The sequence below is a fragment of the Loxodonta africana genome, chromosome X, assembly GCF_030014295.1.
Source record: "Loxodonta africana isolate mLoxAfr1 chromosome X, mLoxAfr1.hap2, whole genome shotgun sequence".
Classification (NCBI taxonomy): Eukaryota; Metazoa; Chordata; class Mammalia; order Proboscidea; family Elephantidae; genus Loxodonta; species Loxodonta africana.
Window position 1 is genome coordinate 11,170,085 of NC_087369.1, and position 27,708 is coordinate 11,197,792.

General features: G+C 43.4%; 2 protein-coding genes across 2 annotated transcripts in view; both read left to right on the forward strand.

Moving 5' to 3' along the window:
• WWC3 (WWC family member 3) overlaps positions 1-2,540 on the forward strand; it is a 127,270-nt gene extending 124,730 nt beyond the window's left edge. Inside the window, exons 22-23 of the mRNA XM_064277955.1 lie at positions 481-608; positions 2,054-2,540. Coding sequence (XP_064134025.1) covers positions 481-608; positions 2,054-2,120 — 195 coding nt within the window. The 3' untranslated portion in view covers positions 2,121-2,540. The remainder of the gene's footprint in view (positions 1-480; positions 609-2,053) is intronic.
• A 16,292-nt stretch (positions 2,541-18,832) lies between these two features.
• Positions 18,833-27,708, forward strand: part of CLCN4 (chloride voltage-gated channel 4) — a 65,460-nt gene continuing 56,584 nt past the window's right edge. Inside the window, exons 1-2 of the mRNA XM_003415994.4 lie at positions 18,833-18,998; positions 20,653-20,913. The gene's annotated coding sequence lies outside the window, so the exon portion shown is untranslated. The remainder of the gene's footprint in view (positions 18,999-20,652; positions 20,914-27,708) is intronic.

Genomic DNA, 27,708 nt, shown 5'->3' on the forward strand with positions numbered 1-27,708 from the left:
TGCTGACTGACCGATGGCAGTTAAGACCCTAGCTATAGTTGAACTTAAGTTCTGAGGTAAGCGTCTCAGTTATCTTAAGGAGCCCAGTTTTCCCTCTCCGTGGGCCAGGAGGGTAGGGAGGAAGGGCCTAACGTTTGAGATGGCACCAAATAGATCTTGAGGCTTTGGCACTTCTGTGAGGGGGGCTGAAGGGAAGGACCCAACGGGCAAGGGAGCAAGAGCTTCAGATCCTCCTGCAGGTGTCCTCATTCCCTCCCCACCACCCCCCGTGGTGGGAATGTTCTGGGTCCCCTGTAGCCAAGTCATGACTCCTTCTGTGAAGAAGTCCCCTGACGGAATAGATCAGGAAGTGCTTTCTCTCCTCCATGTCATAGTGTGGTTAGTTCCTTCCTGGTCTCCAAAGATGGGAGTGGATACATTCATTCTTCCTTAAAAATAAAAATGAAAAATTACCTTATTAATCAAATGTTGCTGTTACAGACAAGACAGACCAAACTTGAACACCATCAAGAGCAAGCAGCTGAGAAGATGCTGAAGAAAGCCTCCAGAGAAATCTACCAGCTGCGAGGGCAAAACCACAAACAGCCCATCCAAGTGCAGACCTTTAGGTACAGAAACGGGGAGACTGTGCTGGGCCTCACTTATGCTGAATTCTTTTGACTATAATACTTTGTTATTATAAAAAGTAACATAAGTATCTTAAAAAAAACAAGAAGTCAAGAACAAAAAAGGAATCAACTGTAACCTGTGTCCCACAACTATGAACATTTTGATGTTTTCTTCTGATCTTTTGTCCTATGTACTACTCTTTTGTGCAAACCCTGGCCACGTAGTGGTTAAGAGCTACAGCTGCTAACCAAAAGGTCAGCCGTTCGAATCCATCAGGCGCTCCTTGAAAATCGTATAGGGCAGTTCTACTCTGTCCTGTAGGGTTGCTATGAGTCGGAATCCACTCGACGGCAACGGGTTTGGGTTTTTTTTTCCCCCTACTGTACAGTGATATTTTATCAAGTAGATATTGTTTCCTTAACTGCTCTATTTTATAATATGCTGCTTTCCAAATGTTTGCCGTTGTAAATAACACAGCGATTTATGTGTATATGTGCCACGTTTGCTTTTTGAGTAACTTTTGACTGAGGCATGATATACATACAGCAAAGTATGCGTTTCACATGTATATAGTTCACAAACCAAACATTGCAAAAATTGAAACATTATCAGCACCCCCACGCACATGAGTAATGCATTTTTGTTTTTTATATAAGGGAAATGCAGAGTTAAACGTATACTCTTGTGTGCTGGCTTTTTTAAAATTAAGGTGAAGTTCACATAACCTAAAGGTAACTGTTGTAAAGTGAACAATTCAGTGGTGGTTAGGACATTCACAGTGTGTTGAGTAACCAGTCACCTTGATTTAGCTCGAGAACATTTTCATTACCCCAAAAGGAAATCCCATGCCCATTGGCTGTCGATCTGTTTCCCCCAATCCCCAGCCCCTGGCAACCACTAAACTATATTCTGTCTCTATGGATTTGCTGATTCTGGAATCACACAATATATGATCTTTTGTGAATGGCTTCTTTCACTCAGCGTAGTGTTTTCAAGGTTCATCAACACTGTAGCGTGAATCAGTACTGGATTTCTTTTTACGGCCAGATAATTTGTGCCTGACGTGAAGCTTTACTTCTTGTAAACCCTGAAGTTTCACGTCCCCGTCATAAAGTACTATAACTGTCTTCCTTCGATTATGATTTTGAACTCCTTCATTTGTGCATTTTCCATTTATTCATTCATTTATTAAACAAATATTTACTGAGCGCCTACGATATACCAGGCACTCTTCTCAGCACCGTAGGTAATCCATGCCCTGCCCTCGCGGGGGCATCAGAACTTAGGCTCAGATTTTGAGAATTGTATACACACCAGATGTATTGTGAGGCTTCAAATTCTATTTGTTCTCTGAATAAGAAGAGCCATGATTGATGTGAAATCCTCATGCCAGCTCTCAAAATCTTTTGATCACCTTCTAACCTGTCATTCTTTCTGATCCCAGGGAGAAGATAGCATTTTTTACCAGATCAAGGATCAACGTACTTCCTCTGCCAGCTGATGACGTTTGATATAGTGCCTTGTACACATGAAGTATTTATCTGCCTGTTCTGTTTCCATGAAGTTCTTATACTAGCTAAATTTATCTTTAAAATGTTTGTGCAAAGCTATTAATACACACATTTTGTTAAAAAAAAAACAAAAAAACTAAACAAAAAAACGAAAAAAAAAACCCCACAGATATGTATACATATATATTTTATAATAGTGACGGCAACAGGGCTTGGTTTTTCCTTGTTGTGAAATTGACATCTCTGAAGACATGTTATTTTATAAAGATCAGCTACCATGTTAAGAGTGTACAGTTTTCCGCTGTTGTATTTGACTTAAAGGCTGGAAGACAGAAACGAAGTGAGTGCAGGCAAATTCACTGTATCGTAATTTATTTATAGTACTTTTTTTCCTTGAAGGAAAATACTGACTTTAAGATATATTTTAAGACTGAAATTTTGTTCTTCAGTATGTGTCACGCAGTAGAACGGAGCTTGGGGGCCGACTTGGTTTCTGACACCTGAAACGCCAGCACGATGTGCTGAGTTCGTCCTTCGGGTCATTTTTGCCCATGTGCATTCATCATGTATATTGTACGCTTTCACGCTCTGTATGTTATGTTCCAGTACCAGCAGCCATGTTGTAATCGTTATCTAAATGCCATGTATGCATTGCAGAGCTCAGCCTCTTATTTGTGCTGGGCACTAACAACTTCTCCTTTCTGTGTTGCCTGATGCATCTTCCTGAGCTTCCCATGAGTCTGGAGCGGGCGCCAGAGTTTTTTGCCTGCCCGTCCACATGGGCTGTCCATCGCGACCCCGCTCCTCACACGATGCCCAGCCCACCTTTTTGAGTCTGCACTATCTCATTGCAACAGACTCGGAAGGTGGCAGAGGAACACACGTTTTCAGTGAAACCATTGATGAATAGAGCACTTCAAACACAGACACAGCAACTTTTGAAGATGCTTTATTTATGGGGAAATTTGTGAGTAACTAGAATTTTCCAATCAGTCATTTATAGGAGAGTATTGGATTTAAATCTGAATGCAAATCCAAATGCTCCCCCTATACTGGAATCTACCCACTATTTCTCAAGAACTCTTAAAATTAGCTCATGAGTAAAAAAAAAATTTTATGTAATAAAAATATATCATCATTCTTTTAAAATGCTAAGTGATAGAAATATTTTCTCCGATACATATTTATTATATCTGAAATGAACTCCCCTTTAGGAGGCGTGGATGAGAAGACGAGGTGGAGCACATAAATTGTAAAAGCAAACACAACTCTCTCTTCCTGTATCTTGCTTTCCCTCCCTTTGGAAATGTCCTTTTTAATCAGGGTCTCTCTTGTCTTGTTAGTGTGTAACCTCCCCCCTTGTGTAACCAGCCTTCCTTTTTACATTTATTAAAAATAAATTTTGTAAAAGCATTTCATTGACACACGACCTATCACGGACAATGGAATTTGTCAGTGGTGGTAAGACTGAAAACTATGCTTGTCACTATTGTCATCTCTTGCTATATATTCCTGGCTCTAGTTTTGCTTTTTTTTTTTTTTTGCATTTATTTTATTTGATTTGGCCAATTTTTTTGTATGCATACCCACAACAGAGGTAAAGACAAACTCATCAAGCATCAGTTCTTAACCAGAATTGCCAGTCAACAGACAGCGTTGCTGAGCAGTGAAGACAATGGCAGGAGCTCTCTATATCCCCCCAGTGGTTGACACTAAACAGATTTTAAGAATGTCTGTTGCTGGACTCTAGAGTGTGCAGAAGGCTAGTCAGCTATGTTTCAGGAACATGGCTCACTTGATGAGTTTCCTGGACAAATTGCCTGTGTTCTTCCTTATAGCCACTGCCACATACAGCTCTTTCTACGGGGGTTGAGGCAACTTTTCTGCCAACCCATATTAAGTAGCAATAGGGGGAAAACCCACTGTGCCAAGTGTTTTTAAATAAATTTCACTGCCCCAGTTTATGCAGACTTCTGTTTGCCGTGCCCCCCCCCCCATACCTACCCAAGGGTTTTGTTTTGTTTTGTTTTGTTTTGTTTAATCCCACCTTTATCCCACAAAAAAACAATACAGTCCATACTCTGGTATCAATCCAATGAGTTTGTGTGTTTGCCGCCTTTTTGTTTTACCTCTGCCCTGCATGTGTTGGCTTTTGCAGCTGAACGGGACCATAGAAAGGAAAGAAAACTAAGAGAAATGAAGGAAGACAGAGGTGTTCACCGTCCATGCTGAAAAGGGCAGATGGTCAGTGTTATGGGCTGGGCCAAGCAAGCAGGAGGGCATGAAGCACCCTAATTTGCTTCTCATTCATGGCTTGATTTTGCAACTTAGGACTGCAAACCCCCCCACCCCAAGAATATCCCACATGTCAGAAAAGAGAAGTTTTATCGTCCTAAGGATTTTTTTCATCTTATGTTTAAATTTGGTCATAAGCTGTGCTTTCTGATGAGAAAAATTCTGCCATGTTTTAGCTGCAATTCTAGCCAAGAAATTACCAGAATCCTGCCACTAAAGTTCTTTCAAAACAGCACTATGCGTAAAAGGGAATTTGGTTTTCACTTCATCTGATCACTGATTTCTCCAGCTTTGATTGGTAACCGCTGAAATCAAGAATTCTTCTGTTGTGGGAAAATGTTATAATCAGTATTCATCTCTTTGTTTTTGTCACTGTTCTCTCTAATTGTGTCATTTGTATTGTTTGAAAGTATTTCTTCTATAAAATTAAACTAACCTGCCTTAAGAACAGAGTGGACTTGTGTTTTGTTATTTAATTATGGAGGCTTTTATATATATGTAAGTATTTATTTATTTTTAATATAAAAATAGAGGGAATAATAAAATGAACCCCCATGGGCCTCTCACCCCACTTCAACATAGATGAGTCACAGCTAATCTTGTTTCGTCTACACCACCATCCGCTTCCTCCTCGCCAGTCCCGTACACCGTGTCATTTAATCTGTAAAGAATTCAGTAGGTATTGCCAAAAGGAAGGGACTAAGAAACACATTACTCCACTGGCCTTTTGTGTCAGGCTCCTTTCACGTTTCATCCATTTTGTAGCATGTATCAGTACTTCATTCTATTGCATAGGTATACGTTTTATTAATCCGTCAGCCGATGGCCATATGGATTGCTTCCACTTTTTGGTTATCATAAATAATGCCACTATGAACATTCATGTATAAGTTCTTGTGCAGAAGTTATGTTTTTGTTTCTCTTGAATATATATCTAGGATTGGAATTGCTGCATCACGTGGTAAGTCTAGGTTTTACTTTTTGTACAACTGCCAGACCGTTCCAAAGCAGCTGTACCATTTTGCATTCCCACCAGCAGTGTATAAAGGCTCCCATTTTTCCACATCCTTGGCAACACTTATCTTTTTTTATTATAGCCATCCTAATGGGTGTGAGGAAATCCCGGTGGTGTAGCTTTTAAGAACTACGGCTGCTAACCAAAAGGCCGGCAGTTCAGATCCACCAGGCTCTCCTTGGAAACTCTATGGAGCAGTTCTACTCTGTCCTTTAGGGTCGCTGTGAGTCAGAATCGACTAGACAGCAACGGGTTTGGTTTGGGTTTTAATGGGTGTGAAGGAGCCTGGGTGTTGCAAGTGGTTTGTGACCAGCTGCTAATCTAAAGGTTGTCAATTTGAACCCGCCCAGCAGCTTCTTGGGTAAAAAGGCTTGGTGAACTGCTTCCATAAAGATTATAGCCAAGAAAACCCCATGGAGCAGTTCTACTCTGTAACACATGGAGTCCCCAAGAGTCCAAATCAACTTGACAGCAATGGGTTTTCCTTAACAGGTGTGAAGTGGTATCTCGTTGCAGTTACGTCTGTGTTTTTTAATCTACAGAATCTAGATATTTCCCTCCATCCCACCCCGCCTCCGAACACGTACACCCTTGTAATTTGTTGTAGAAACAAGGTTATGTGTCACAGTCCAGACTGCTGGTTGTATATCTCTGTGGCGTAGTTTAACATGGTCCTCTGATCTTTGTTGCTGTTTCAGAGTATTAATACCAACACTACCACCAACAATACAACAACGGAAAACGGTTTGAAATTTTCGTTGAACTTATTTTAGTCCTTAAGGTATATATCACCAGGAGCATGCAGTCAAATTACTGTGTTTTAAAGGAACTTGAAATATTTCCTTTCTGTGTGGTTAAGCTACCAATCAGATACGTTTCTCTTATCTTGGATTTTTTAAAATTGGTGTTTTAAATTGAATTTGGCTTTATAATTATGTAAAATAGTGACATGATGCCAAAGACAAATATACCAAAGTGTATTCAAAGGAGTCTAGGGTTTTTTTTTTTTTTTGTCCTGCTACGGTATTCCCTCCCCTTAGAAGTGGCCATTTAAAAAATACTGATTTTCCTTGTGTTGTTTATTTCTAATATAGGCAAGTATATAAATATAAGTGTGTGTATGTACAAATATAAGCACATATATGTGTGTACAAATGTATACACAGATATACATACATGTAAATATATGTGCATATACACACACATATGCAAATATGTACACATCTGTATTTGTATTCACTCTGCTTTCTTGGATAAATGGTAGCACATTAAACACACTTTTCTCCACCTTGCTTTTTTCATTTAAAAAATGTCCCAGAGAATATAAACTGGTGCAACTGCTGTGAAAAACAGTTTGGCAGTTCCTCAAAAAGTTAAACATAGAACTACACTACTGGGCATATACCCAAGAGACTTGAAAGCAGAAACTCAAACAGACGATTGTTCACCAGTGGTCTTTGCAGCACGATTCACTATAGCCAAAAAATGGAAACAACCCAGTGTCCCATCAACAGATGAATGGACAAACAAAATGTGGTCTCTCCACACAATGGAATATCATTCAGCCATAAAGAGAAATGAAGTTCTGATACATGCTATGACATGGATGAACCTTGAAAACATGCTTACTGGAATAAGTCAGACAGGCAGATATTACATGATCCCACATACATGAAATGTCTCGAATAGGCAAATGTGTAGAGACCAAAGTTTGTTAGTGGTTGCCAGAGGCAGATGGGAGGGGGAAATGGTGGTGTAAAAAAAATTGGAAATGGCCAGTGGTGATGGTAACACAACATGATGAATGTCACATAAAACTGATGGAAATGGCAACTGTTTTGTTATATATATAAACATATATATATCCCTCCGCCCCCAGACCACCAGCCAGTGGTATATGTAGATATTCTTCATTCCTTTTTATTTTTGCACACTCAGTTAATGGATCTTCCATAGTTCATTCAACCACTTCATGGTTGCTTCTAGTCTTCGGCTCATAATGAGCCCTGGTGGGACAATGGTTAAACGCTTGGCTGCTAACTGAAAAATTGGTGACTTGAGCCCACCCAGCAGCTCTTCGGAAGAACTGTCGATCTGCTCCTGAAAAGGTTACAGCCTAGGAAACCCAGTGGGGCAGTTCTTCTCAGTCACATGCCATTGCTATGAGTCGGAATCGATGGCACCCAAAACAACAGGAAGGAAAAGCTTCTGCAGACATCTTTTCATAATTTCCTCAGGGTTTCTGTGGGATAAGTGGGACCTCTGGGTCGAAGACTGAATACACACAGTTTTGCTCAGCATCACCACCTTTCTTTGCTAAGTGGTACACCATCTTGCATTCTCACCAACAATGTGTGCGTTGGTTTCCCCACACCCTCACTCACTTTGCCACTGAGGAGGCGAGAAAGTATTTCAGCATAGTCTTACCTTGTGCTTTTCTTATGAGCTAGGTTGCTTTAACTATAGAGGCTTGTTGGTATGTTTGAATATCTGCTAGAACTAGCCTTTCTTCTTTTTCAATGTTTTCCTGACTATTCTTGCCTTTTTATCCTTCCAAATGAATTTTATAATCAACTTGTCTAGCTGGCGGTGTGGGGAGGGGTGGGAACTGATGATATCTTTATTGGACAGTACAGTTCAGGGAGAACTGCCATCTTTATGATGGTAAATCTTCTTATCCAAGATGTATTATGTCTTTCCGTTTGTTCAAGTCTAATTTTGTGTCTTTCAGGAATGGAATGTTTTACTGTTCTACTCGTGTATATTTTGGATATTTCTTGATAGGTTTATGCCTAATGATTTTATTTTCTGTCTTTACCTGTATAAAGACAGAAAATTACACATACACACAAGGCTATTGCAAAAGTTAGCGAACTATGAAGTTAGGGGGACAGTCTACAAGTCCACCCTGATCTCTGACACACATTGCAAGTTCAAGTGGGTCCCAAAACCACTCTCAGGTTCAATAATTCACTAGAAGGATTCACAGAACTCGGTGAAAACTGTTACACTCACGATTATGGTTTATTACAGCAAAAGGATACAGATTAAAATCTGCCAAAGGAAGAAGCATATAGGGCAGTGCCTTGAATTCCTAGGGCTGCCATAAAAGAGACAAACAAGCAAAACCAACAAAGTGGGTGGCTTTGAAGAACAGGAATTTATTATTTTTTAAATATTTTATTGCGTTTTTGGTGAAAGTTTATAACAGAAACGTAGGTTTTCATTTAACGATTTCCATACATATTGTTCATTGACATTGGTTACATTCATCACAATATATCAGCATTCTTGTTATTTCCATTTTGATTGAAGAACAAGAATTGTTGTCTCACAGTTCTGGAGGCTAGAAGTTTGAACCCAGGGCATCGGCGCTAGGGAAGTCCTTGTCTCTTCCAGCTTCTGGTAGCCCTCTGCATGTCTTAGTGTTCCTTGGCTTGTTAGATGCATCTTCACACGGCATCTCTCTTTCCCTGTGTGACTTTGTCTCCATGTCTGTTCTCTCCTTTTATAAGAAAGACACCACTCAGAAGGAATGAGGACACATCCTACTCAGATATGACCTCGTTAACTTGATCACATCTTCAAAGAAAGACCTTATATCCCAACAAGATCACATTCCCAGGTACAGGGGTTAGGACTTCAGCTTATCTTTTTGAGGGACACAGTTCAATCCACAACAGGGAGAGTCCTGGAGGGCACCAAAAGCAGAGCTTCCACTCGTCTTCTCCCCATGGAGTCAGGACGGTGTTCCTCCCCTGGTATTGATGTGTAAAAATACCCAGAGTTTGCCAACCAAGGAAGCTCACCCAAGCCTTGGTGCTCAGAGTTTTTATTGGGGCTCGATTACATCCTGCCCACGTGGCTGACCTTTAGTCCCCAGCCCCTTTCGGAGATAGAACTGATACCAAATGGCCAAAGGCCCTGTTGTAGAGAAAAACTTAAACACTGTTTCTAAGTAAAACAGGTTTATTAAGGCTTTAAAACAATTGCAACTGAGGAACTACGTACCGCATTGAAAATGGAACCAGTTACTCCAGGGCGGTTTTGTTGGACAAATATTCTTAGGGGGTAAAAAGAGGAATCAAACCATAGGGAGGGCAATGACAGGAAAATCAAGACTATTGTAATAATCACACTTTAATTGGTTACTGCTTATTAATAATTATAGTTAGTAATTACAGATAGTTTCACAAGATGCTTAGCTCATGGTCACAAGATGCTTACGTGTATTTTCTTTGTCTACCTTGCAAAAATACCTTGTTAGCAACACACAGACAGCACTCTTCCTGAGTACGTGTATTTTGAGGAGTGCAGATGTTCACTTGGTCAAGACCCCTCGGGGCATATAGTTTCACACCCTGGTTTTGACCACTGAGGAAAAACATGTTTTCCTCAAAAATATAGCTGTTAGTCTAGAAATCCAGATTAAATTAGATCGCATGGTCAGCATATTATGCCTCTGTCTCACTGAGTGCACTCAAAGTCGTCTTTTCCTGAGACAGACCCCATCATAAATCACACTGTTAGACTGACCGGTGGCCAAGACCCCCAGAAAACAAAGACATTCCTATCAGGCATTACATTCCAAGAGCCTGGAGGTCACCTCCCAGTGGCTGAGGGCAAAGACCAGGCCTCTCTTTGGGCAAGGTCAATTCTTTACTGCACAGCTATTTATCTTTTTTTCTGACCGTAGTGAAAAATTAGTGATCCGCATTGAGTAAGATGTTGATGTTGGGGAGTGGAGGAATGAATCTCAATTTTTCTCTCTCCTCAAACACACACACACACATTTATTATGTGAAGGATGCATCCATCAATTCCTATTTTACTGAGTGTTTTTAATATGAATAGGTGTAAGATTTTTTCATATTCGTTTTCTGCATCTATTGATCCCAATGATCAGATGATTTTTCTCTGGGGGAAAAAAAAAACACTGCTGTGGAGTCAATTCCGACTCATACCGACCTCATAGGGTTTCTAAGGCTGTAAATTCTTTTTGGAAGCAGACTGCTATATCTTTCATCTTTCTCCCTCAGGGGGCTGGGTTTTTTTTTTTAAGTAATTTTTATTGTGCTTTAGGTGAAAGTTTACAAATCAGGTAAGTCTCTCATACAAAAATTTGCATATACCTTGCTATACACTCCTAATTGCTCTCCCTCTAATAAGACAGCACAGTTCTTCCCTCCACTCTCTCTCTTCGTGTCCATTTGGGTAGCTTCTGGCCCCCTCTGCCTTCTCATCTCCCCTCCAGACAGGAGATGCCAACATAGTCTGATGTGTCTACTTGATCCAAGAAGCTCTTTCCTCACCAGTATCATTTTCCGTCCCATATTCCAGTCCAATCCATGTCTGAAGAGTTGGCTTTGGGAATGGTTCCCGTCTTGGGCTAACAGAAGGTCTGGGGACCATGGCCTCCGGGGTCCTTCTAGTCCCAGTCTGACCATTAAGTCCGGTCTTTTTACGAGAATTTGGGGTCTGCATCCCACTGCTCCCCTGCTCCCTCAGGGCTTCTCTGCTGTGTTCCCTGTCAGGGCAGTCATAGGTTGTGGCCAGGTACCATCTAGTTCTTCTGGTCTCAGGCTGATGTAGTCTCTGGTTTATGTGGTCCTTTCTGTCTCTTAGGCTCATAATTACCTTGTGTCTTTGGTGTTCTTCATTCTTCCTTGCTCCAGGTGGGTTGAGACCAATGGATGCATCTTAGATGGCAGCTTGCTAGCATTTAAGCCCCCAGACGCCACTCTCCAAAGTGAGGTGCAGTTGTTTTCTTAATAGATTTTATTATGCCAATTGACTTAGATGTCCCCTGAAACCATGGTCCCCAAACCCAGGGGCCTGGTTTTTTTAAGCCACCGACTTTTCCGTTAGCAGTCCAGTGCTTCGACCACTGCACCACCATTATATTAATGGACTTTCTAATAGAGAACTACTCTTGCTTTTATAAAATAAACTCCATTTGGTCTTGATATATATTTTTAATGTGCTTTGGATTCGTTTTGCTAGTGTTTTATTTACAATTTTTACATCTATTTACTAATTTTTTTTTTAGTGCAATTTTTGCCAGGTTGGGGATCAATGCTGTACTCCATAAAACAAACACGGACATTTTTCTTCTTTTTCTTGGCTTGAAGAGATAAGTTGGGGAGACTTCAGTTGTCAAACCATCTGGACCTGCTCTGTGCTCTTTTCACCACGGAGCTCTTTTCTCTATTTCTTCTGTGGAAATTGGTTATTTTAGACTTCTTTTGAGGTAAATTGTATTTTTCTTAAAATTTACCCACTTCATCAATGTTCTCAAATTTATTCATATAGAACTGTACAGCTTAATTGCTTTTGTAATTTGGTAACCATCATTTTGATGGTTCTTTTCCTCTTGACATTTCCAACTTTGTGTCCTTGTGCTTTTTCTCTGGATTTTCTTTGATAAGGCTAGGTATCGGATTATCTACGTACTTAATTTTCTGCCTTTCCTCTTTTTTTTTTAAGAGAATCACCTTTGGGTTTTAGTTATCAGTTCTACAGTTTTTCTGTTTTATAACTCATGAAATACTGCTTTTATTTTTATTGATCCCACTTTCTGTCTTCTCATGGCTTAGTTATCCTTTTGGTAGTTGTTTGAGTTGCATGTGTTTATTTTAAAATTTATTTTATTAAACCAACTTAGTGTTATAAATTTTCCTCCGTCGATGGATATGTTGAGTTTCCATTATCATTATTTCTAAGAAATTCTGTAATTTCACTTTGCATTTCCCCTTTGATTGAAGAGGTGCTTATTAGCATGTCTTTTTTTTTAATTTCCAGATGTAAAGGCCTTTACAAATTTTTGTTATTAATTTATAGTTTCACTGCAATATGGTCAGAAAATGCTGCTTATGTTTTTACTCTTTGAAATTTATTGAGATTTCCTTTGCACCCTAAGATATAGTTTTTAAGTATGTTCCATGAGAAGGCACCTTCTCTATAATTAGGGTTCAGAGTTCCTTCCTTTTCTCCCTTTCTCTCTTCTCTTCCTTCTTTCCTTTCCCCTCTCCCTACCTCCGACCTTTTCTTTTTGTATTTCCTAAGCTGGGCAAAAATCAAGATATCAGCAGGGCTGTGTTCCTTCTGGAGTCTCTAGAGGTGAATCCATTTCCTTGCCTTTTCCAGCTTCTAGAGGCCACTCATTGGGTCGTGGCCCCTTCCTCCATCTTTGATGCCAGCAGAATAACATCTTCAAATCTCTGTCTCTGATCTCTGCTTCCATCGTCACATATCCTTCTCTAACTCTGACCCTCTAGCCTCCCTCTTATAAGGACCGTTGTGATGACATTGGACTCACCCTGATTACCCAGGATCATCTCCCATCTCAAGGTCCTTAGCTTAATCGCACCTGCCAAGTCCCCTTTGCCATGTAAGGTCACATATTCACAGGTTCTGGCAGCCCTGGTGGCGCAGTGATTAAGATCTCGGCAGCTAACCAAAAGGTCAGCAGTTTGGATCTACCAGCTGCTCCTTGGGAACCCTATGGGGTAGTTCTACTCTATCCTATAGGGTCGTTATATGAGTCGGAATCGACTCGACAGCAATGGGTTTGTTTTTGGGGGATTAGGAGATGAGTACCTTTGAGGGATCATTATTCAGCCTACCACAAAGGCACTCACCCTTGAAAGGCCTGTCCCTTGATTCTGGTAAAGATGCACTCTTGCCACGCATTTCAATTTTTGCTTTGGAGCAAATGATCACTGGCTCCCCTCTCCTTTTGGGTTAAGATCTGTAGGCCCCTGGTGAAGTCCAACGGCAGAAGCTGCACATTTTTGGCATTTAGAAGCATCCTAGCTAAGACTCGTGGCTCGAAGCACACAGCCTCCTGGAATCTGTGCTTTTCCTCTTTCCCACCACCAGACACTCTTGCCAGATTGCTTTTTCCTGCCCTGCAATTATCGGAGGAACCCCATGGGTAATAAAAGTAAATTGTTTTATTGCAATGGAAATAGTTTAAAAGACATGCTCTGCAGTGCTGGCTAGTAGAACTTTCTGCAATGATGGAAATGTTCTATATCTGCTCTAAAATACTGTTGCCACTAGCCGCATGTGGCTAGTGTGACTGAGGAACTGAATTTTACGTTTAGTTTAATTTAAATCATTTTAAATGTTAATAGCCACTCACTGCTGGTAGCTACCATATTGGAACGGTGCAATTTCCAATCTAAAGCTAAGTGCATATTCACAGGCACACATTTGTACTTGTGTTTCAGGCTCCAGTAAGGCTCCGTAAGGCACTGCCTACTCTTCCCAGATCATCACTTAAGGCTCACAATATCCCCAAGTGGGGAATACTATTATTACTACTAAACCAAACCAAACAAAAACTCAAACTGCTTGACCATCAAGTCAATTCCGACTCATAGTGACCCTACAGGACGGAATAGAACTGCCCCATGGGATTTCCAAGGCTGTAATCTTTACGGAAGCAGACTGCCACATCGTTTTCCAACAGAGCGGCTGGTGGGTTCGAACTGCCGACATTTCGGTCAGCAGCCGAAAGCTTAACCACTGCGCCACCAGGGCCCCTGTTCCCAGTTTTACAGAAGGGAAAATTGATGTTTGCAGAAGCTTGACAAAATGGCACAGATAGAAACAGCCACTTAATACTTTAAGATGGTGTGTGATTCAAGGTGCTGAATTGTGGTTGAGAACACGGGGGGACAATTTTAGTTCTAAGGTAACTAGCATTGTGTCCCTGAGAGGGCTACATCCTGAGCTTTCACAGACTGGTAGACCCTCTCTCCCTCCAGGAGCACAGGGGTTAGTGTGAGCAAATGGTTTGAGTATAAGCTGGCATGTGCTGTGCAGAGGATGTCAGGGAGCTATGGCTGGGCGGAGGGTTGGAGGGGACAGGTAGGGATGACCCCAGAGGGAGAAGCCAAGGCCCTGTGTGTAGGACCTGGCCAGACGGAAGGGTGCTCCGCTGGGAGAGCAGAAGATGACATCAGGACTGTCCCCACCAGTGTGGCCCCGGCAGGGCACTACATGGCTCCCTTTGAGCACCTGCAAAATGGGATCATAACATTATACCTGCCCTATACCTCTCAGAATGCTGCCGTGAGATTAAAACGTTACGGAGGTAGACGGGCTCTGAACTGGGACATTGACTGCATCAACATGAGGCAGCTTGTATATATCCTGTTCTTGAACATGAAATGTATTTGCAAGATTCACAATCCAAAGTCTATGAAAGTTCGTCTTTGACCCAAATAATAAACCCCGTAAAAACCCGTTGCTATCGAGTTGATTCCGGTCCATAGCGAGCCTATAGGACAGAGTAGAACTGCCCCATACGGTTTCCAAAGAGAGGCTGGTGGATTCGAACTGCTGACCTTTTGGTTAGCAGCCATAGCTCTTAACCACTGTGCCACCACGGCTCCTACCCAAATAATAGTTTAGCCTAATTAGAAAAGAATGCCTGCATTAAGCATTATGCTCTTTTAGAGAATTATTGATATGTGATCAAATGGACAACAGCAATTCGAAAGGATAGATGAGAAGCTTAGGGGGCCAGTGAGTTTGTGTTAATGATGATGAAATAGTTTGGAAAAGGTTGTCGAGAAAGGTGGCACAACCTGAGGTATGTAACCAACGTCGCTGAATTCTACCTGTAGAAATTGTCGAAGTGGTGTATGTTTTGTTGTGTATATTTTCACCAAAAAAAAAAGTCTATGACAGTTACAAGGAGCCCTGGTGGCACAGTGGTTAAAGTGCTCAGCTGGTAACTGAAAAGTCAGGGGTTTGAACCCACTCACCAGCCGCTCCATGGGAGAAAGATGTGGCAGTCTGCTTCTGTAAAGATTTACAGCCTTGGAAACCCTATGGGGCAGTTCTACTCTGTTCTATAGGGTAGCTATGAGTCAGAATCCACTCAACGGCAGTAGGTCACGAAAGTGACACTGGGGAAAATCTCCTTGCCATCTCTGTGCCCCAGCCACCCACTCTCCTTCCCAGTAATAACCACCATTAGCAGTTTTGTGTATCTTTTCAGAGGCAGTGTACGCAATTATACTTCTCATGTACCAGCAGTGTGACACTGTGGAGCAGAGCTTCCAACACATTATACAATGGGGAGCTCTAAAAATGGTTTGGAAAGGGAATATTTTGGGTATGAAATTATACTTTATAAGTGATTCTAAACCAGCCTTTCTCAACCTCGGCATTATTAACATTTGGGGGGCTGATGATTCTTTGCTGTGGGGACTGTCCTGCATACTGTATTTAGCAGAATCCCTGGCCCCTGCCCACTAGATGCCAGTAGCACCCCTTTCCCGGTTGTAACGACCAAAAATGTCCCCAGATATTGCCAAATATCCCCTCTTCCCCCTGTTGAGAACCACCATTATGAACCCCGTGTGAAGTTTGTGTGAAAGAGGCAGATAATCAAAAGGAAAAAATTTAAAAGATTCACAGTGATAAAAAAGTAGAAATCTGGGAAGAAAACAGAAGGAGCCGGCACGGAGAAATGAAAGCTCAAAGGGTATTCTATAACTAATTGAAAAACCTTGTCAGGAAGAATGGGAATGGCTCATTTTCTGTCTCCACACAGAGCAGAACAAGTAGTGGATTTAAATGAGAGAGAGATTGAGAGTGGACATATGGATGATTAAACATTAACACCCGTTACTGAATGAAATCTTCTTTTCTAAAGATTTGTATGAGCAGAATAATCTAAGGTGGCTAGCAATTGTTCTCTCAGGGCTTTGGACTTAACCAGTAACCAGTTGCTGTGGATTGGTTCTGACTCCCGGCGACTTCATGTGCGTCGGAGTAGAACTGTGCTCCACAGGGTTTTCAACAGCTGATTTTTTGGAAGTCGATCACCATTGCCAGGCCTTTCTTCCCAGGGGCCTCCAACCTTTCGATTAGCAGCTGAGTGCGTTAACAGTTTGCACCACCCAGGGGTTTCTTTGAACTTAAGGTGCCTACTAATTCTAAAACTGGATAATCATCTAGTAATGAAATGTACATTAAAAAATTAGCCAAAATATTTTATTCCATGATCACGCTTACCAAAGTTCTTTTAGGAAAACAACCAATAAAGTTTTTCTTGCTACAAAAGTAATGCATGTTAATGGCAGAAAAATTAGCAAATATAGCTAAGCTAAAAAGATGAAAAATGTAAAACACCCTTGATCCCACTAACTGGTGAAATGCCAGGATTGAGACTTAGTGTATTCACTTCCAAATTATATTCTATGCTCTTATGTAGTGGTATACATGTAGCTATAAATAAATTACACCCACATATAAAAATGGGACTGATAGCCAACTCATCCAGGAGCTGCTTGGCCATTAGCAAACAAAGTGATAGCAATGGGTGTGGCTCAGTTGGGAGCTGCTCAGACCAAATGGAACCTGCCCCCTCCTGTCCATTGTCCTCAAAGTGCTGGGTGTGGCTCAGGCCAGTCAAACCCAGTTTACTAGCCCACATGCCAAAGAAAAGAAATGCAATTTGTCTTACTGTACCTGTGCACCATGGTAAGCTATGTAGTCCATAATGTCTGTGTGTACTTCCTTATGAGAGACGATATAAAAGGTTCTACCTCCCTTTGTTCAGGTACTTGATTTGAGGTATACACCTCCTTGCTCCTTGCTTGCAATAAACCCGCTTTCTCTCTCCTCACCTTGGTGTGTCTTTATTGACGAGAAGCCACATAGAGCTGCTTTGGGTAACAGAATCACTCAGTATATATTTTGGCACTTGCTTTTTTTATTTAGTACACTGGGAATGTCTTTCCACATCACTAAGTTGTTGTTAGCTGCCCTGTAGTTGGAACCCTGGTGGAGCAGTGGTTAAGTGCTCGGCTGCTAAACCTGGAAGGGTCGGTGGTTCAAATTCCCCAGGGAAAAAGATATGATGGTGTGCTTCTGTAAAATCCCCCGCCCCCAATTGCAGTGGAGTCGATTCTGATTCATAATGACCCTATAGGACAGAGTAGAACTGCCCCATAGGGTTTCCAAGGCTGTAATTTTTCTGGAAGCAGACTGCCACATCTTTCTCCCCTGAGGCAGCTGGCGGGTTCCAACCACTGAGCTTTCGGTTAGCAGCCAAGTGCTTAACTACTGCGCTACAAGGGCTTTCTGCCTAGGAAACCCTATGTGGTAGTTCTACTCTGCCCAATACGGTGGCTACGAGTCAGAATTGACTTGACAGCAAAGGGCGGATTTTGGGTCCTCTTGTTGGCGATCCGTGCACACCGAAAGGAAACACCAGCACCTAGTCTACCATCCCCACAGTCGGTTTCTGATTGAACTGTTGTGATCTGTAGGGATTTCACTAAATGAAAGAATTAAAATTAATTTGTCAATAAAACCAAACACATCGCTGTGAAGTTGATTCTGACTCATAGTGACCATGTAAGACAGCATAGAACGGCCCCATGGGGGTTTCCAAGGGGCAGCTGGTAGATCCGAACTGCCAACCTTTTGGTTAGCAGCCGAGCTCTTAACCACTATACCACCAGGGCTGCAAATGTAAGTATTAAATGGACCTATAAGATCGCTATGAGTTGGAATTGACTTGATGGCGATTTTTTTTTTTTTTGGTTAAATATCAAATAAATTCTTCCATGGTATAGATGGCTTATCATTTACCACAACCTGTTTTTGGAGATTTAACTCACTTCCAGGGCTTCGGTATCATAAATAACATTGCAGCAAACCTTCCTTAGTTAATTCTTTGCACACCCTAAATTCCCCCGCTCCCCCCAGGGCAAATTCCTAGACAGAAAGTCACTGAGCAAAAGGTACCTACAGCTGTTGTGCCCATTTGTAATGAGTGGAACTATTCGCTTCATACTTGGAAGGCTTTTGGTTGGAATTGCTAAATGGATCACCATATCAATTTACATTCTCATGGGTTAGGTGTTTTTTTTTTTTTTGTTCTTCTTTTTTTTAAATCTTTGCCAAACTGACAATTAGATAGCTGGGGGTGGAGGGCGTTGGAAGAGTTCTTGGATTCTCTTACACTTGGCATGGCCGGCTTTAGGTCTGTTCTGAGTTAAGTCTGTTTGCTCTACTGCTTTTTACAATTGAGCAAGCACCTGAAAGGAGAAGGTGAAACTAACCGATTGCAAAAAAAATAAATAACCTCCCCGGAGAAGGAAGGGGTCCGCATATTAATCATTTCAGCCAGTCCTTTTCTGAGCACAGGAGAGTATTTGGTATTAATCCCTCCCCAATCGACTCCTGGAACTCCTGTCACCGTCAGAGGGGCGGGCCGTGCTGTGTCAGGGCCGCTGGCTTCTCTCTGAACACGATTGCACCAAGCAGAGTAGGCGGACAAGCCTGGCACCCCGCCTTGGGGGCCTCGGGAGCCAAGAGGTGACCGAGCCGGCTGGGCAGGGCTTGAGTGGCTGCGCGGCGCACGTGACGCTCCCCGCATGTCTTGGGGCCTCTGGGCGACGGGAGCTGAAATCAACATTTGCCTCTGGCAGGAAAATGAGCCTGTCAGGTTCCGTCTGTATCAGCCCCTCAACCCAAAGGCGCAGAGGCTTTCCGTAGCGTTTTAACTGTCTGGCTCAGGAATCTGAAAGCCAAAGGTAAGTTATTTATCATTCAGAAGGACAAACGAGAGGGGTGACCTAGAAAGTCACACTGCCACTTTGTTGATTTTTAAAAGCTGCTGTTGAAAATAATAGATCATTGTGAGAGGCCAGGGCCGTATTTACCTCCAAATTAGCGATTGGCCTTCTGAACAGAAATTTGGTTAATCTGGAGGGAATGGGGGTCAAAGGGCCAGCGTTAAATATAAGCCAGAAAACCAAACCCATTGCAGTCGAGTGAATTCCGACTCATTGCGACACTGTAGGACAGAGGAGAACTGCCCCCAAACAGGGTAACCTACACTGTAATCTTTACGGAAGCAGACGGCCACATCTTTCTCCTGCAGAGCAGCTGGTGGGTTCAAACCGCTGCCCTTCGGTTAGCAGGCGAGCGCTTAACCGCTGCACCACCAGGGCTCCCTCAGGGTTAAATATAGAAGGATAGGAAAGCTGCTGGAATAAATAGCAAGTAAACGAACTCCTGCCTGCTTGAAAAACAATTGATTTCACATCTCTTTAGAGGGTGTGAGCAAAGGGAATGTTAAAATTGGGATCTAAGTAGAGATAAAAGTCATGTATATGAAACTGGAATACAGTGAAAACAGCAAAACACCTTCTGCTTTTGTTCTTGATCATTTCAAAAGCATTTCTGTGGTTTGACCAAGGAAAAATTCTTATGTTCACTGCTTAAGTTTGAAATAGGCTCTGTCAAATTTAAGAAATGATCACTGTTGGAATTGTCTTAGGCTTTCGATTATGAATGTGAATTGTTGACATTCTACATATCTTCTATATTAGTAAGATGACTCAGTTCAGAATGTGGTAAAAATGAGAAAATCTGAAATAATGAGTTACTGTGAATTGACTCCTAGAGGTTTGAGAGATTAAATGCCTTGCTAGGAGATTTAATAAAACAAACGCAAAAGAATACAAGCACGCTTGTACCAGGGGCGGATTAACCAGTAAGCAAGGTATGCATGGGCTTATGGTAAGCAAGGAACGCCACGGGTTTGTGTTTATTTACTAATCTCTAGTGCACAATTTCACGTAGCTGATGTGGTGAAACCTGTGGGAAATCCTGCGCTACAGACTCGTAAGTAAGCTCAAGTAAACCCGGCGTACCTGGCTTTTGGGAAATCCGTCCCTGGCTCCTACCATAGTCCTTTATTTTACATAATCAAATGTTCAAGAAAGTAGAGTATGTGTTGTCGCTGTTGTTTTCTTCTGGCAAATCCAGATTAATAGGGAAAGTTAGCTATTGCAAGTAATTCATAGTATTACCATCAGTGCAGTTCGTATAATATTCTATAATGAATATGCTTCAAATGAAAGTATTTGCTGATTCCAAACATTGAACATTTATGCAAAGTATGTGCATGAACCCTATATTTTAAGTGTCATTTTGATTTGCACAAAAATACATTTATTTCTGCATGGCATTTGATAAATGAGGCACTCTTAAATTTTGGTGGCAGCATACACGACAGATAAATGATTTTTTTTTTTTTTAACTAAAACACGGAACGGTGTTTCTTTTTATTACCAATCCCCTTCTTGCTAGTGCTTTCGAAATCCTATTACATGCATGGAGCCTGTAGTAATCTAGGTTTCTCATTCTTGTGCTGTTTGTTTTCCATGATCCTTTGTGCAGGGCAAGGCAAGGCAAGCTGCACACACCAAGCAAACGCCCCGACGGGAGCCCACGCGGGGCTTTGCCGGTCACTCGCTCCTTGGCTCCAGGGACCTGTAGGGTCTTCTCCCCCATCCCAACTTCCCCGCCGCCCGCAGACGTCACGTGGCGCGCCGACCCCGCCTCCCGGTGACGTCAGCGCGCTCCTGCCGTCGCGTCGGAGAAAGGATGCTCTAGGTTGCGGTCCAGGTGGGCGGCCGGCTGCGCGATGCGGCAGTGCAGGTAAGCGGCGTCCTCCCGGCCCGTGGGCCTGCAGCCGGCCGGTGCCGCCCAGAGCGAGCGGGGTCTCTGGCTGCTGCGGCTCCGCTGCCCATAGCCCACAGCCGCCTGCTGCTGCCACCGCCCGCACCAGGCGGGGGTGGCGCATGGCAGGCCCACGCGTGACTTGGGTCCCCGCGTGCCCCTCCCTGGGAAGTGAGCGGAGGCCAGGCAGCCAGACAGGGGCCTCTTGCTCAGTAGGAAAACCATCTGGCATGATGACAATACATGCATTATAAGGGGAGAGAGAGGCTTTTAAAAGGTGCCTGTCAACTGGGTTCCAACTGTTATTGTGTTTCTTAAATAATGACACATTTACCAATTCTCCTAATAGTGGCTTGCCGTTGGTCGTTGGCCTCATTTTTTTGCAGGGGAGTGGAAACTTCTTGGGTAGCAATTTAAGAGCTAGATGTGCAACCTGAATTGGTTTGCATTATTTTGCAAGATGCTAGCATTTATAAGAGATGTCAAAATGCATTTTTTTCCCCTTCCAAGTGTTTTAAGTCGATTGAAAAATACCAGGAGCCAATAAAATAAAATAAGATGCAGCCTCCAGAAATAACACACGAGTGTAAGAGAAAGTGAATCGGCTACGTCTTTAAGAGCAAAATGGTCTTTAGAGGGGGCGGCTGGTGCAGAGGACACCAAAACCCCAAGAATTCCCAGCGCTGTTCTTTTGGATTCCCTTGCTGAATAATTAGCTTGCTGAAAGAGGGGCTTGGTGACTCAGCGGCAGATGGAGGGGGTCAGGTGACTTTTCAGTTCTAGCATGGCAGGAGGTGGGATTCAAATGGATTCTCCAGAGGGCTCTGACCTGTGTTTACATTCTTTTCTCTGGTTCAAAAGGAAACCGTTCCACGATGCTCGTGGGCGCCCTTATGATTAAATATTAAAATATCCTTTCATGTAAAATGTGACTCCACTGGAAACTGTGGGGTCTGTATACTGGATTGGAACTCACCCCCATTAAATAATGGGACCCACCAGCAACTTTGGGGCACAGCTGTCAAGCAGTTTTACTTTAATCGATCATTGAAGAATGCATTTTTTCCCCAAGCATTGGGTGCACCCTGGTGTGTTGCCACAGTAATTTGGTCCTTGATAGCCATTTTCTCCCTTTGGTTCTGGTTGGCTGCAAGCATTAAGAGCCCTGCCTGCTAACCCTCCTACTCCCCCAGCCCAACTTTAGAGCAAGGCGGAGACCTGTATTCTCCTCCTGGCTCTGCAGCTGTGCGCCCGTGGATAAGTTCACTTTGTATCTGTGGGCATCCTCAAGCACGGAAATGATTTAGAGCAGGGTTTCTCAGCGTCTGCGATACTGACATTTGGGCTGGATCATTCTCTGTGGTGGGGGCTGTCTTGGGTTCTGTAGGATGTTGAGCAGCATACCTAGCCTCTACCCACTTGATGGCAGTAGCCCCTCTCTCCCCTCTAGTTATGACAACCAGATGTGTCTCCAGACATTGGCAAATGTCCCCTGGGGGTAAAATCCACCCCGCCCCCAGGTTGAGAACCTCTGGGCTAGATGTTCCTCTGGCTCCAACATTCTATAATTCATTTTTCAATGATTTGTTTGATGCTGAGCCTGTGGTCAGAAATCCAGTTCCCTTTAGTAATGTTGTATGTATTGGAAAATACAATATAAAGGCCTTTTTATGCTGTGGTTTTCCAGATAGCTTATGTTGAAAAGAGGAGGGCTGTCTGTATATATGCAAGTTATAGCTGGGAAGCTGGCTCGGCAGGAAGGAGAGTGTTAGAGAAAGAAAAAAAAGCGCTAGACACAAGTTGTGAGGAGACCTGGCTGGGGAGGTCACTGTCTATATTAACACTGCACCTGGGATATGACCTAACAGCTGAGAGTCCACTTCTTTATCTATAACAGCGGGCATAACAGTGCCCACTTGGGGGTGTTGTAAGGATTAAATGAGCTAACATCTGGCGATGGTGCTGAGTGTGGCAAGGCTAAGGTGGAGGTGATGTGCACAATCACTAAGACAAACAAAGCAGCTCACTTACCCCAAACAGGAACACCCCCTCAAGGCACTGGTGGCCACACACTTTAAGCACTGGTACAGGACTGGCTTTGATGCTTACTGGGGTGATTGTGGCTGCATCACTTCACTTGCAGTATCACACATCGCGTAACTTCTGGAAAACTCTACTGCACCCTCATGAGAGAATGGGAGTGGGGGAAAGAAATACCAATTTAATATTGTTATAAGAATAGTTTTGACATTTGAAAGGATCTTGGGGGCTCCAAAGAGTCTCCAGACCCCACTTTGAGAACCATGCTCTAGATCAATAATTTACTTTTAAATGGTTCGGTTAAATGGGGGAGAGAGAAAGAGATGAGGCAGATACGCCAAATAAGAACGATTGTTGAATCCGACTGGTGGTGTTCATTGGACTCTTCTTGATCTTGTTCTGTGTGTTTGAAAATGTTTGCAATAAAAAGTTAACAACAACAACAACAGAAACGATAGAAAAGAGATGAAGATTCCCTGGACCCCTCAGGCAGGGATTCTGATTCATAAGGGACTGGGGTGAGGCCCCGGGGGCCCTGGGTGGTGCAAATGGTTAATGTGCTCAACTGCTAACCAAAGGTTAGAGGTCAGAGTGCACCCAGAGGTGCCTTGGAAGAAAGGCCTGCTGATCTATTTCTGAAAAATCAGCCATTTGAAAACCCTGTGGAGCGTAATTCCACTGTAACACACACGAGACCACCGTGAGCTGGAGCCGACTTGATGGCCACTGGTGGGTGCTGGGGTGAGGTCCGGGGCGGGGGGCGGCATTGTTAAGCTTGCTCCAGGTGCCCTGATCATCTGGGCCTGTGGCCCCACCTTGAGACTCTGCTCCAGAGGTCTCCACCTATGCCGGCCTGAAGGGGTTCAGCGGAGATGGAGCTCTGTTTTCCCGCTCGCCCTCCTCGTCGGCTCCGGTGTGTTGGCTGCAGGGAGGGTCTTGTTATCAAACTTTTGCTTAACCGCATTTTCTGTGGGTGGCTAGAGATAAACTCTCCTTTTTAAGGGCAGGGATAGGTTTCCTTTATAGGTCTTGATGAATATTTTTAATCATTTGTTTTTCATTGAAATGGTAGCACGTGGTGTACACAGTGACATTTTGGAGCAGTATCAGGTTCTACAAAGAAAAGGAAGTCTCCTTCCCATTCCTGACCCCTTAATTCCCCTCCCCAAAGGCAGCCACTGGTAAGTTTCTGATAGATTTTTTCAGAAAATGCCTGTGCACATACAGCCATCTATAGAATGTGTGTGTCACTTTACTCAGATAGAACTTACAGAGCGTGCAATGCATGGATCTTATTTGGTTGGTTTTGACAAATCAAGACAAAGAGCATTACCGGTGCCCAGAATTCCGTCTTGCCCTCCTTTAGCCAAACTCTCTGGGAAGGTATAACCAGGGTTCTGATTTTTTTTTTTTTGTACTTTAGATGAAGGTTTACAGAACAGATTAGTTTCTCATCAGTTAGTACACACGTTATTCTAGGACATTGGTTAACAACCCCATGACATGGCAATTCTCTCCCTTTTCAACCCTGGGTTCTGTATTACCAGCTTTCCTGTTCCCTCCTACCTTCCAGTCCCTGCTCCAGGGCTGGTGTGCCCCTTTAGTCTTGTTTTGTTCCATGGGAATGTTCAATCTTTGGTTGAAGGGTGAACCTCAGGAGTGACCTCATTACTGAGCTGAAAGGGTGTCCGGGGGCCATACTCTCAGGGTTTCTCCAGTCTCTGTCAGGCCAGCAAGTCTAGTCTTTCTTTTTGAGTTAGAATTTTCTTCTACATTTTTCTCCAGCTCTGTCCAGGACTCTCTATTGTGATCCCTGTCAGAGCAGTCAGTGGCGGTAGCCGGGCACCATTTAGTTGTACTGGACTCAGTCTGGTGGAGGCCATGGTCGATGTGGTCCATTAGTCCTTTGGACTGATCTTTCCCTTGTATCTTTAGTTTTCTTCATTCTTCCTTGCTCCTGAAGGGGTGAGACCAGTGGAGTATCCTAGATGGCTGCTCACAGGCTTTTTTAAGACCCCAGATGCTACTCACCAAAGTAGAATGTAGAACATATTCTTTATAAACTCTGTTATGCCAGTTGAGCTAGATGTTCCCTGAAACCATGGTCCCCACAGCCCTCAGCCCAGCAATTTGATCCCTCAGGGAGTTTGGATGTGTCTATGGAGCTACCATGGCCTTGCCTTGTACAGGTTGTGCTGGCTTCCCCAGTACCGTGTACTGTCTTACCCTTCACAGGGTTCTCATTTCTATTAGCACAGTTTACCTTTGCCTGCTCTTGAGCTTCATGTAAATGGAATCATACAGCATGTACGCTTTTATTTCTGACTTATTTCCCTCAGCGTGATTTTGAGATCCATCCGTGTCGTTGCATGTAGTGGTAGTTCATTCCATTTTCACATAAATGGCACTTTTAGAGAAAAAAATGGGCGCACTCATACAGGTTCTCTTCGTACTGTTGTTTGGAGACCATTTTATGTCAGCGCACTCACAGCATATTCCATTGTGTGAACGGTATGGTAGTTTATTTAACCAATCCCCTACTGATGGACATTTGGGTTAGTTGATCCTTTGTAATCGCTAATAATACTATTATTCAAATGTGAAAACTCTAAAGAGGAGCAGATTCTCCTGGGTTAATGAAATGAATGGGTTTGGAAGTGAGCTTTCTTGTTGCTCCTTGAGCCTACCCACGCTTTCCTGTTGCAGGGTCTCTGAACCTCCTGTTCTCTGCCCTTGCCTCACATGCTGACCTGCCCCAGGTCATTCATATTCCCGTGTCACCTTCAAGTGGCCTTCCCTCGTCACCCCACCCTGGCCTTCACCTGCCACTCTTGCATTTCCTCCAGAATATGTTTCACTCTGCAGTTAGAAAGCTCACTGAAGCCATTGCTTGATATCGGACTAGACTTTGTGTGGTTCTTGAGAGCGGTTCGGGCTGCTGGTTGAATTGAATTGAAGTGGGAGAACAGAACCTTCCCTGCTGGAGGTGACTTTCGTCCTTAAGGGGAGAGTCCTGAGGGGCTGGGCTCAGGCCCCTAACCCACGCCAAGGAAGACTCAGCGGCAAAAGCAAGGGTCCTGACGAGAGGGCTGTGAGGTGGCGCCCTCTGATGATAGTGTCAGGCTTTCTTCCATCTTCAGCAGTTTGGAGGCCCAGGGTAGGTTTTGGGGTTTGGCTAAAGTGAGAATTGCACACAAATGCTTCATTTTGCTTCTTCCCTCGGGAACTCTGTTCCCTCTCCTGGTAGGCAGGGGCCTGCTGACTCATTTCTCGTGGCTGACATCGTTTCCCTTACTTCTGCTTGCTGTGGCGATTTTTATGAGTTCTTTCTATGGGTTGACTGTGTTTCTCAGCCTCTTGGTTCTTAATTTACCTTCTGTTTTTTATTTGGCTAAATGGGAAACTTATTTCCCCTCCCCTCCCCCCAATTTAACCCATGAAGGCATTGGTTGGATTAAAAGGGCTTTGTGGTAAGCAGATAGGAGGTCCAACCACAACATGGTCCAACCATGACAGATGAGTTATTTTTCTTTTTTGCTTAGTCATGCTTTCCACCAGTGCTGCTTTCCTCCAAAATTTACGAATTGACTGAAATTTCAGACCTCACCTTGGTAACACAGTTAGAAAATGGTTAAGCCACCCACAGCCATGCGCAGAGGCGGATTATCCATTAAGCAAGGTAAGCACATCTTTGATGTGGTGAAGCCCATGTGAAATTGTTCACTACAGATTAGTAAGTAAGCACAAATAAGCCGGTACTTACCTTGCTTATTGGGTCATCTGCCTCCGTGTGCACATGGCAGCCTTGTTCCCCAGAAAGAGCTCATCAAGGCTACGTTGAATGCCTGCTTTTATTTAGCGTTTACAAAGTTGCTAGTCATAAATTTCTATTTACTTTTTTTTTTTTAAATCCATGAGGGGGTGTACCTCATGTAAGCAGAAAATAGATTGTTGTGGAGAAAGGCTTGTGAGCAAATGGAAGGCCAGAGTCTGAGGAGGTCCCAGGAGAGGAAGGGAAATGGGGCAGCCTTCCCCACAGGATTGACTTCGGCTGCATTTTCAGAGGTCTGTGAGCCTTCACCCACCCGGGAGGTTAGAGGGTAACTGGGCGTACCCTTTAATCGAGTTATTTCTACACAGTTTAGGGAAGAAAATGGCTGACAGTGTCCTCTCACTGGAAACTGCCTCTCGCCAAAGCAGGTAACTCTTCGGGCCTGAGATGACTGAGGCCTGCTTGGCTGTCGTCTGAGGAAGGGCCCTTAGGGAGCCAACTGACCGGGCTGGAATCTGGCTCCCCACTTACTATCTGTGTGGCTTGGGCACGTGACTTAACCTCTCCTTGTGCCTCAGTTTGTTAATTGCCTGTTATGTGGGGCTGAGGGTGACAGTGCTTAATTCATAGGGTGTTCAGGAGGCTTAAATGACATGTTCCATGTCAGTTGGCTAGGATGATGCCCAGCGCATGGTGAGCCTTATACAAAGTTGTTGTAATTGTTATTATTATTATCTATTATTATGGGAAGAGAGTCTCTGGGGAAATTCTAAATCATTGGCTCTTGGCAGCAGGAACACAGAGACCTCAATGCCACCCCTCCACTCCCAGGATATGGGAACACTGAGTCCATTGTGTCACCCGAGGCCACACACAGTCGGCCTCATCTCCTTTCCAGCACGCAGACTGTGTTCCAAAATGTGACAAATAATTGCTTGGCCCTGGGGCCATAGGAACCATTC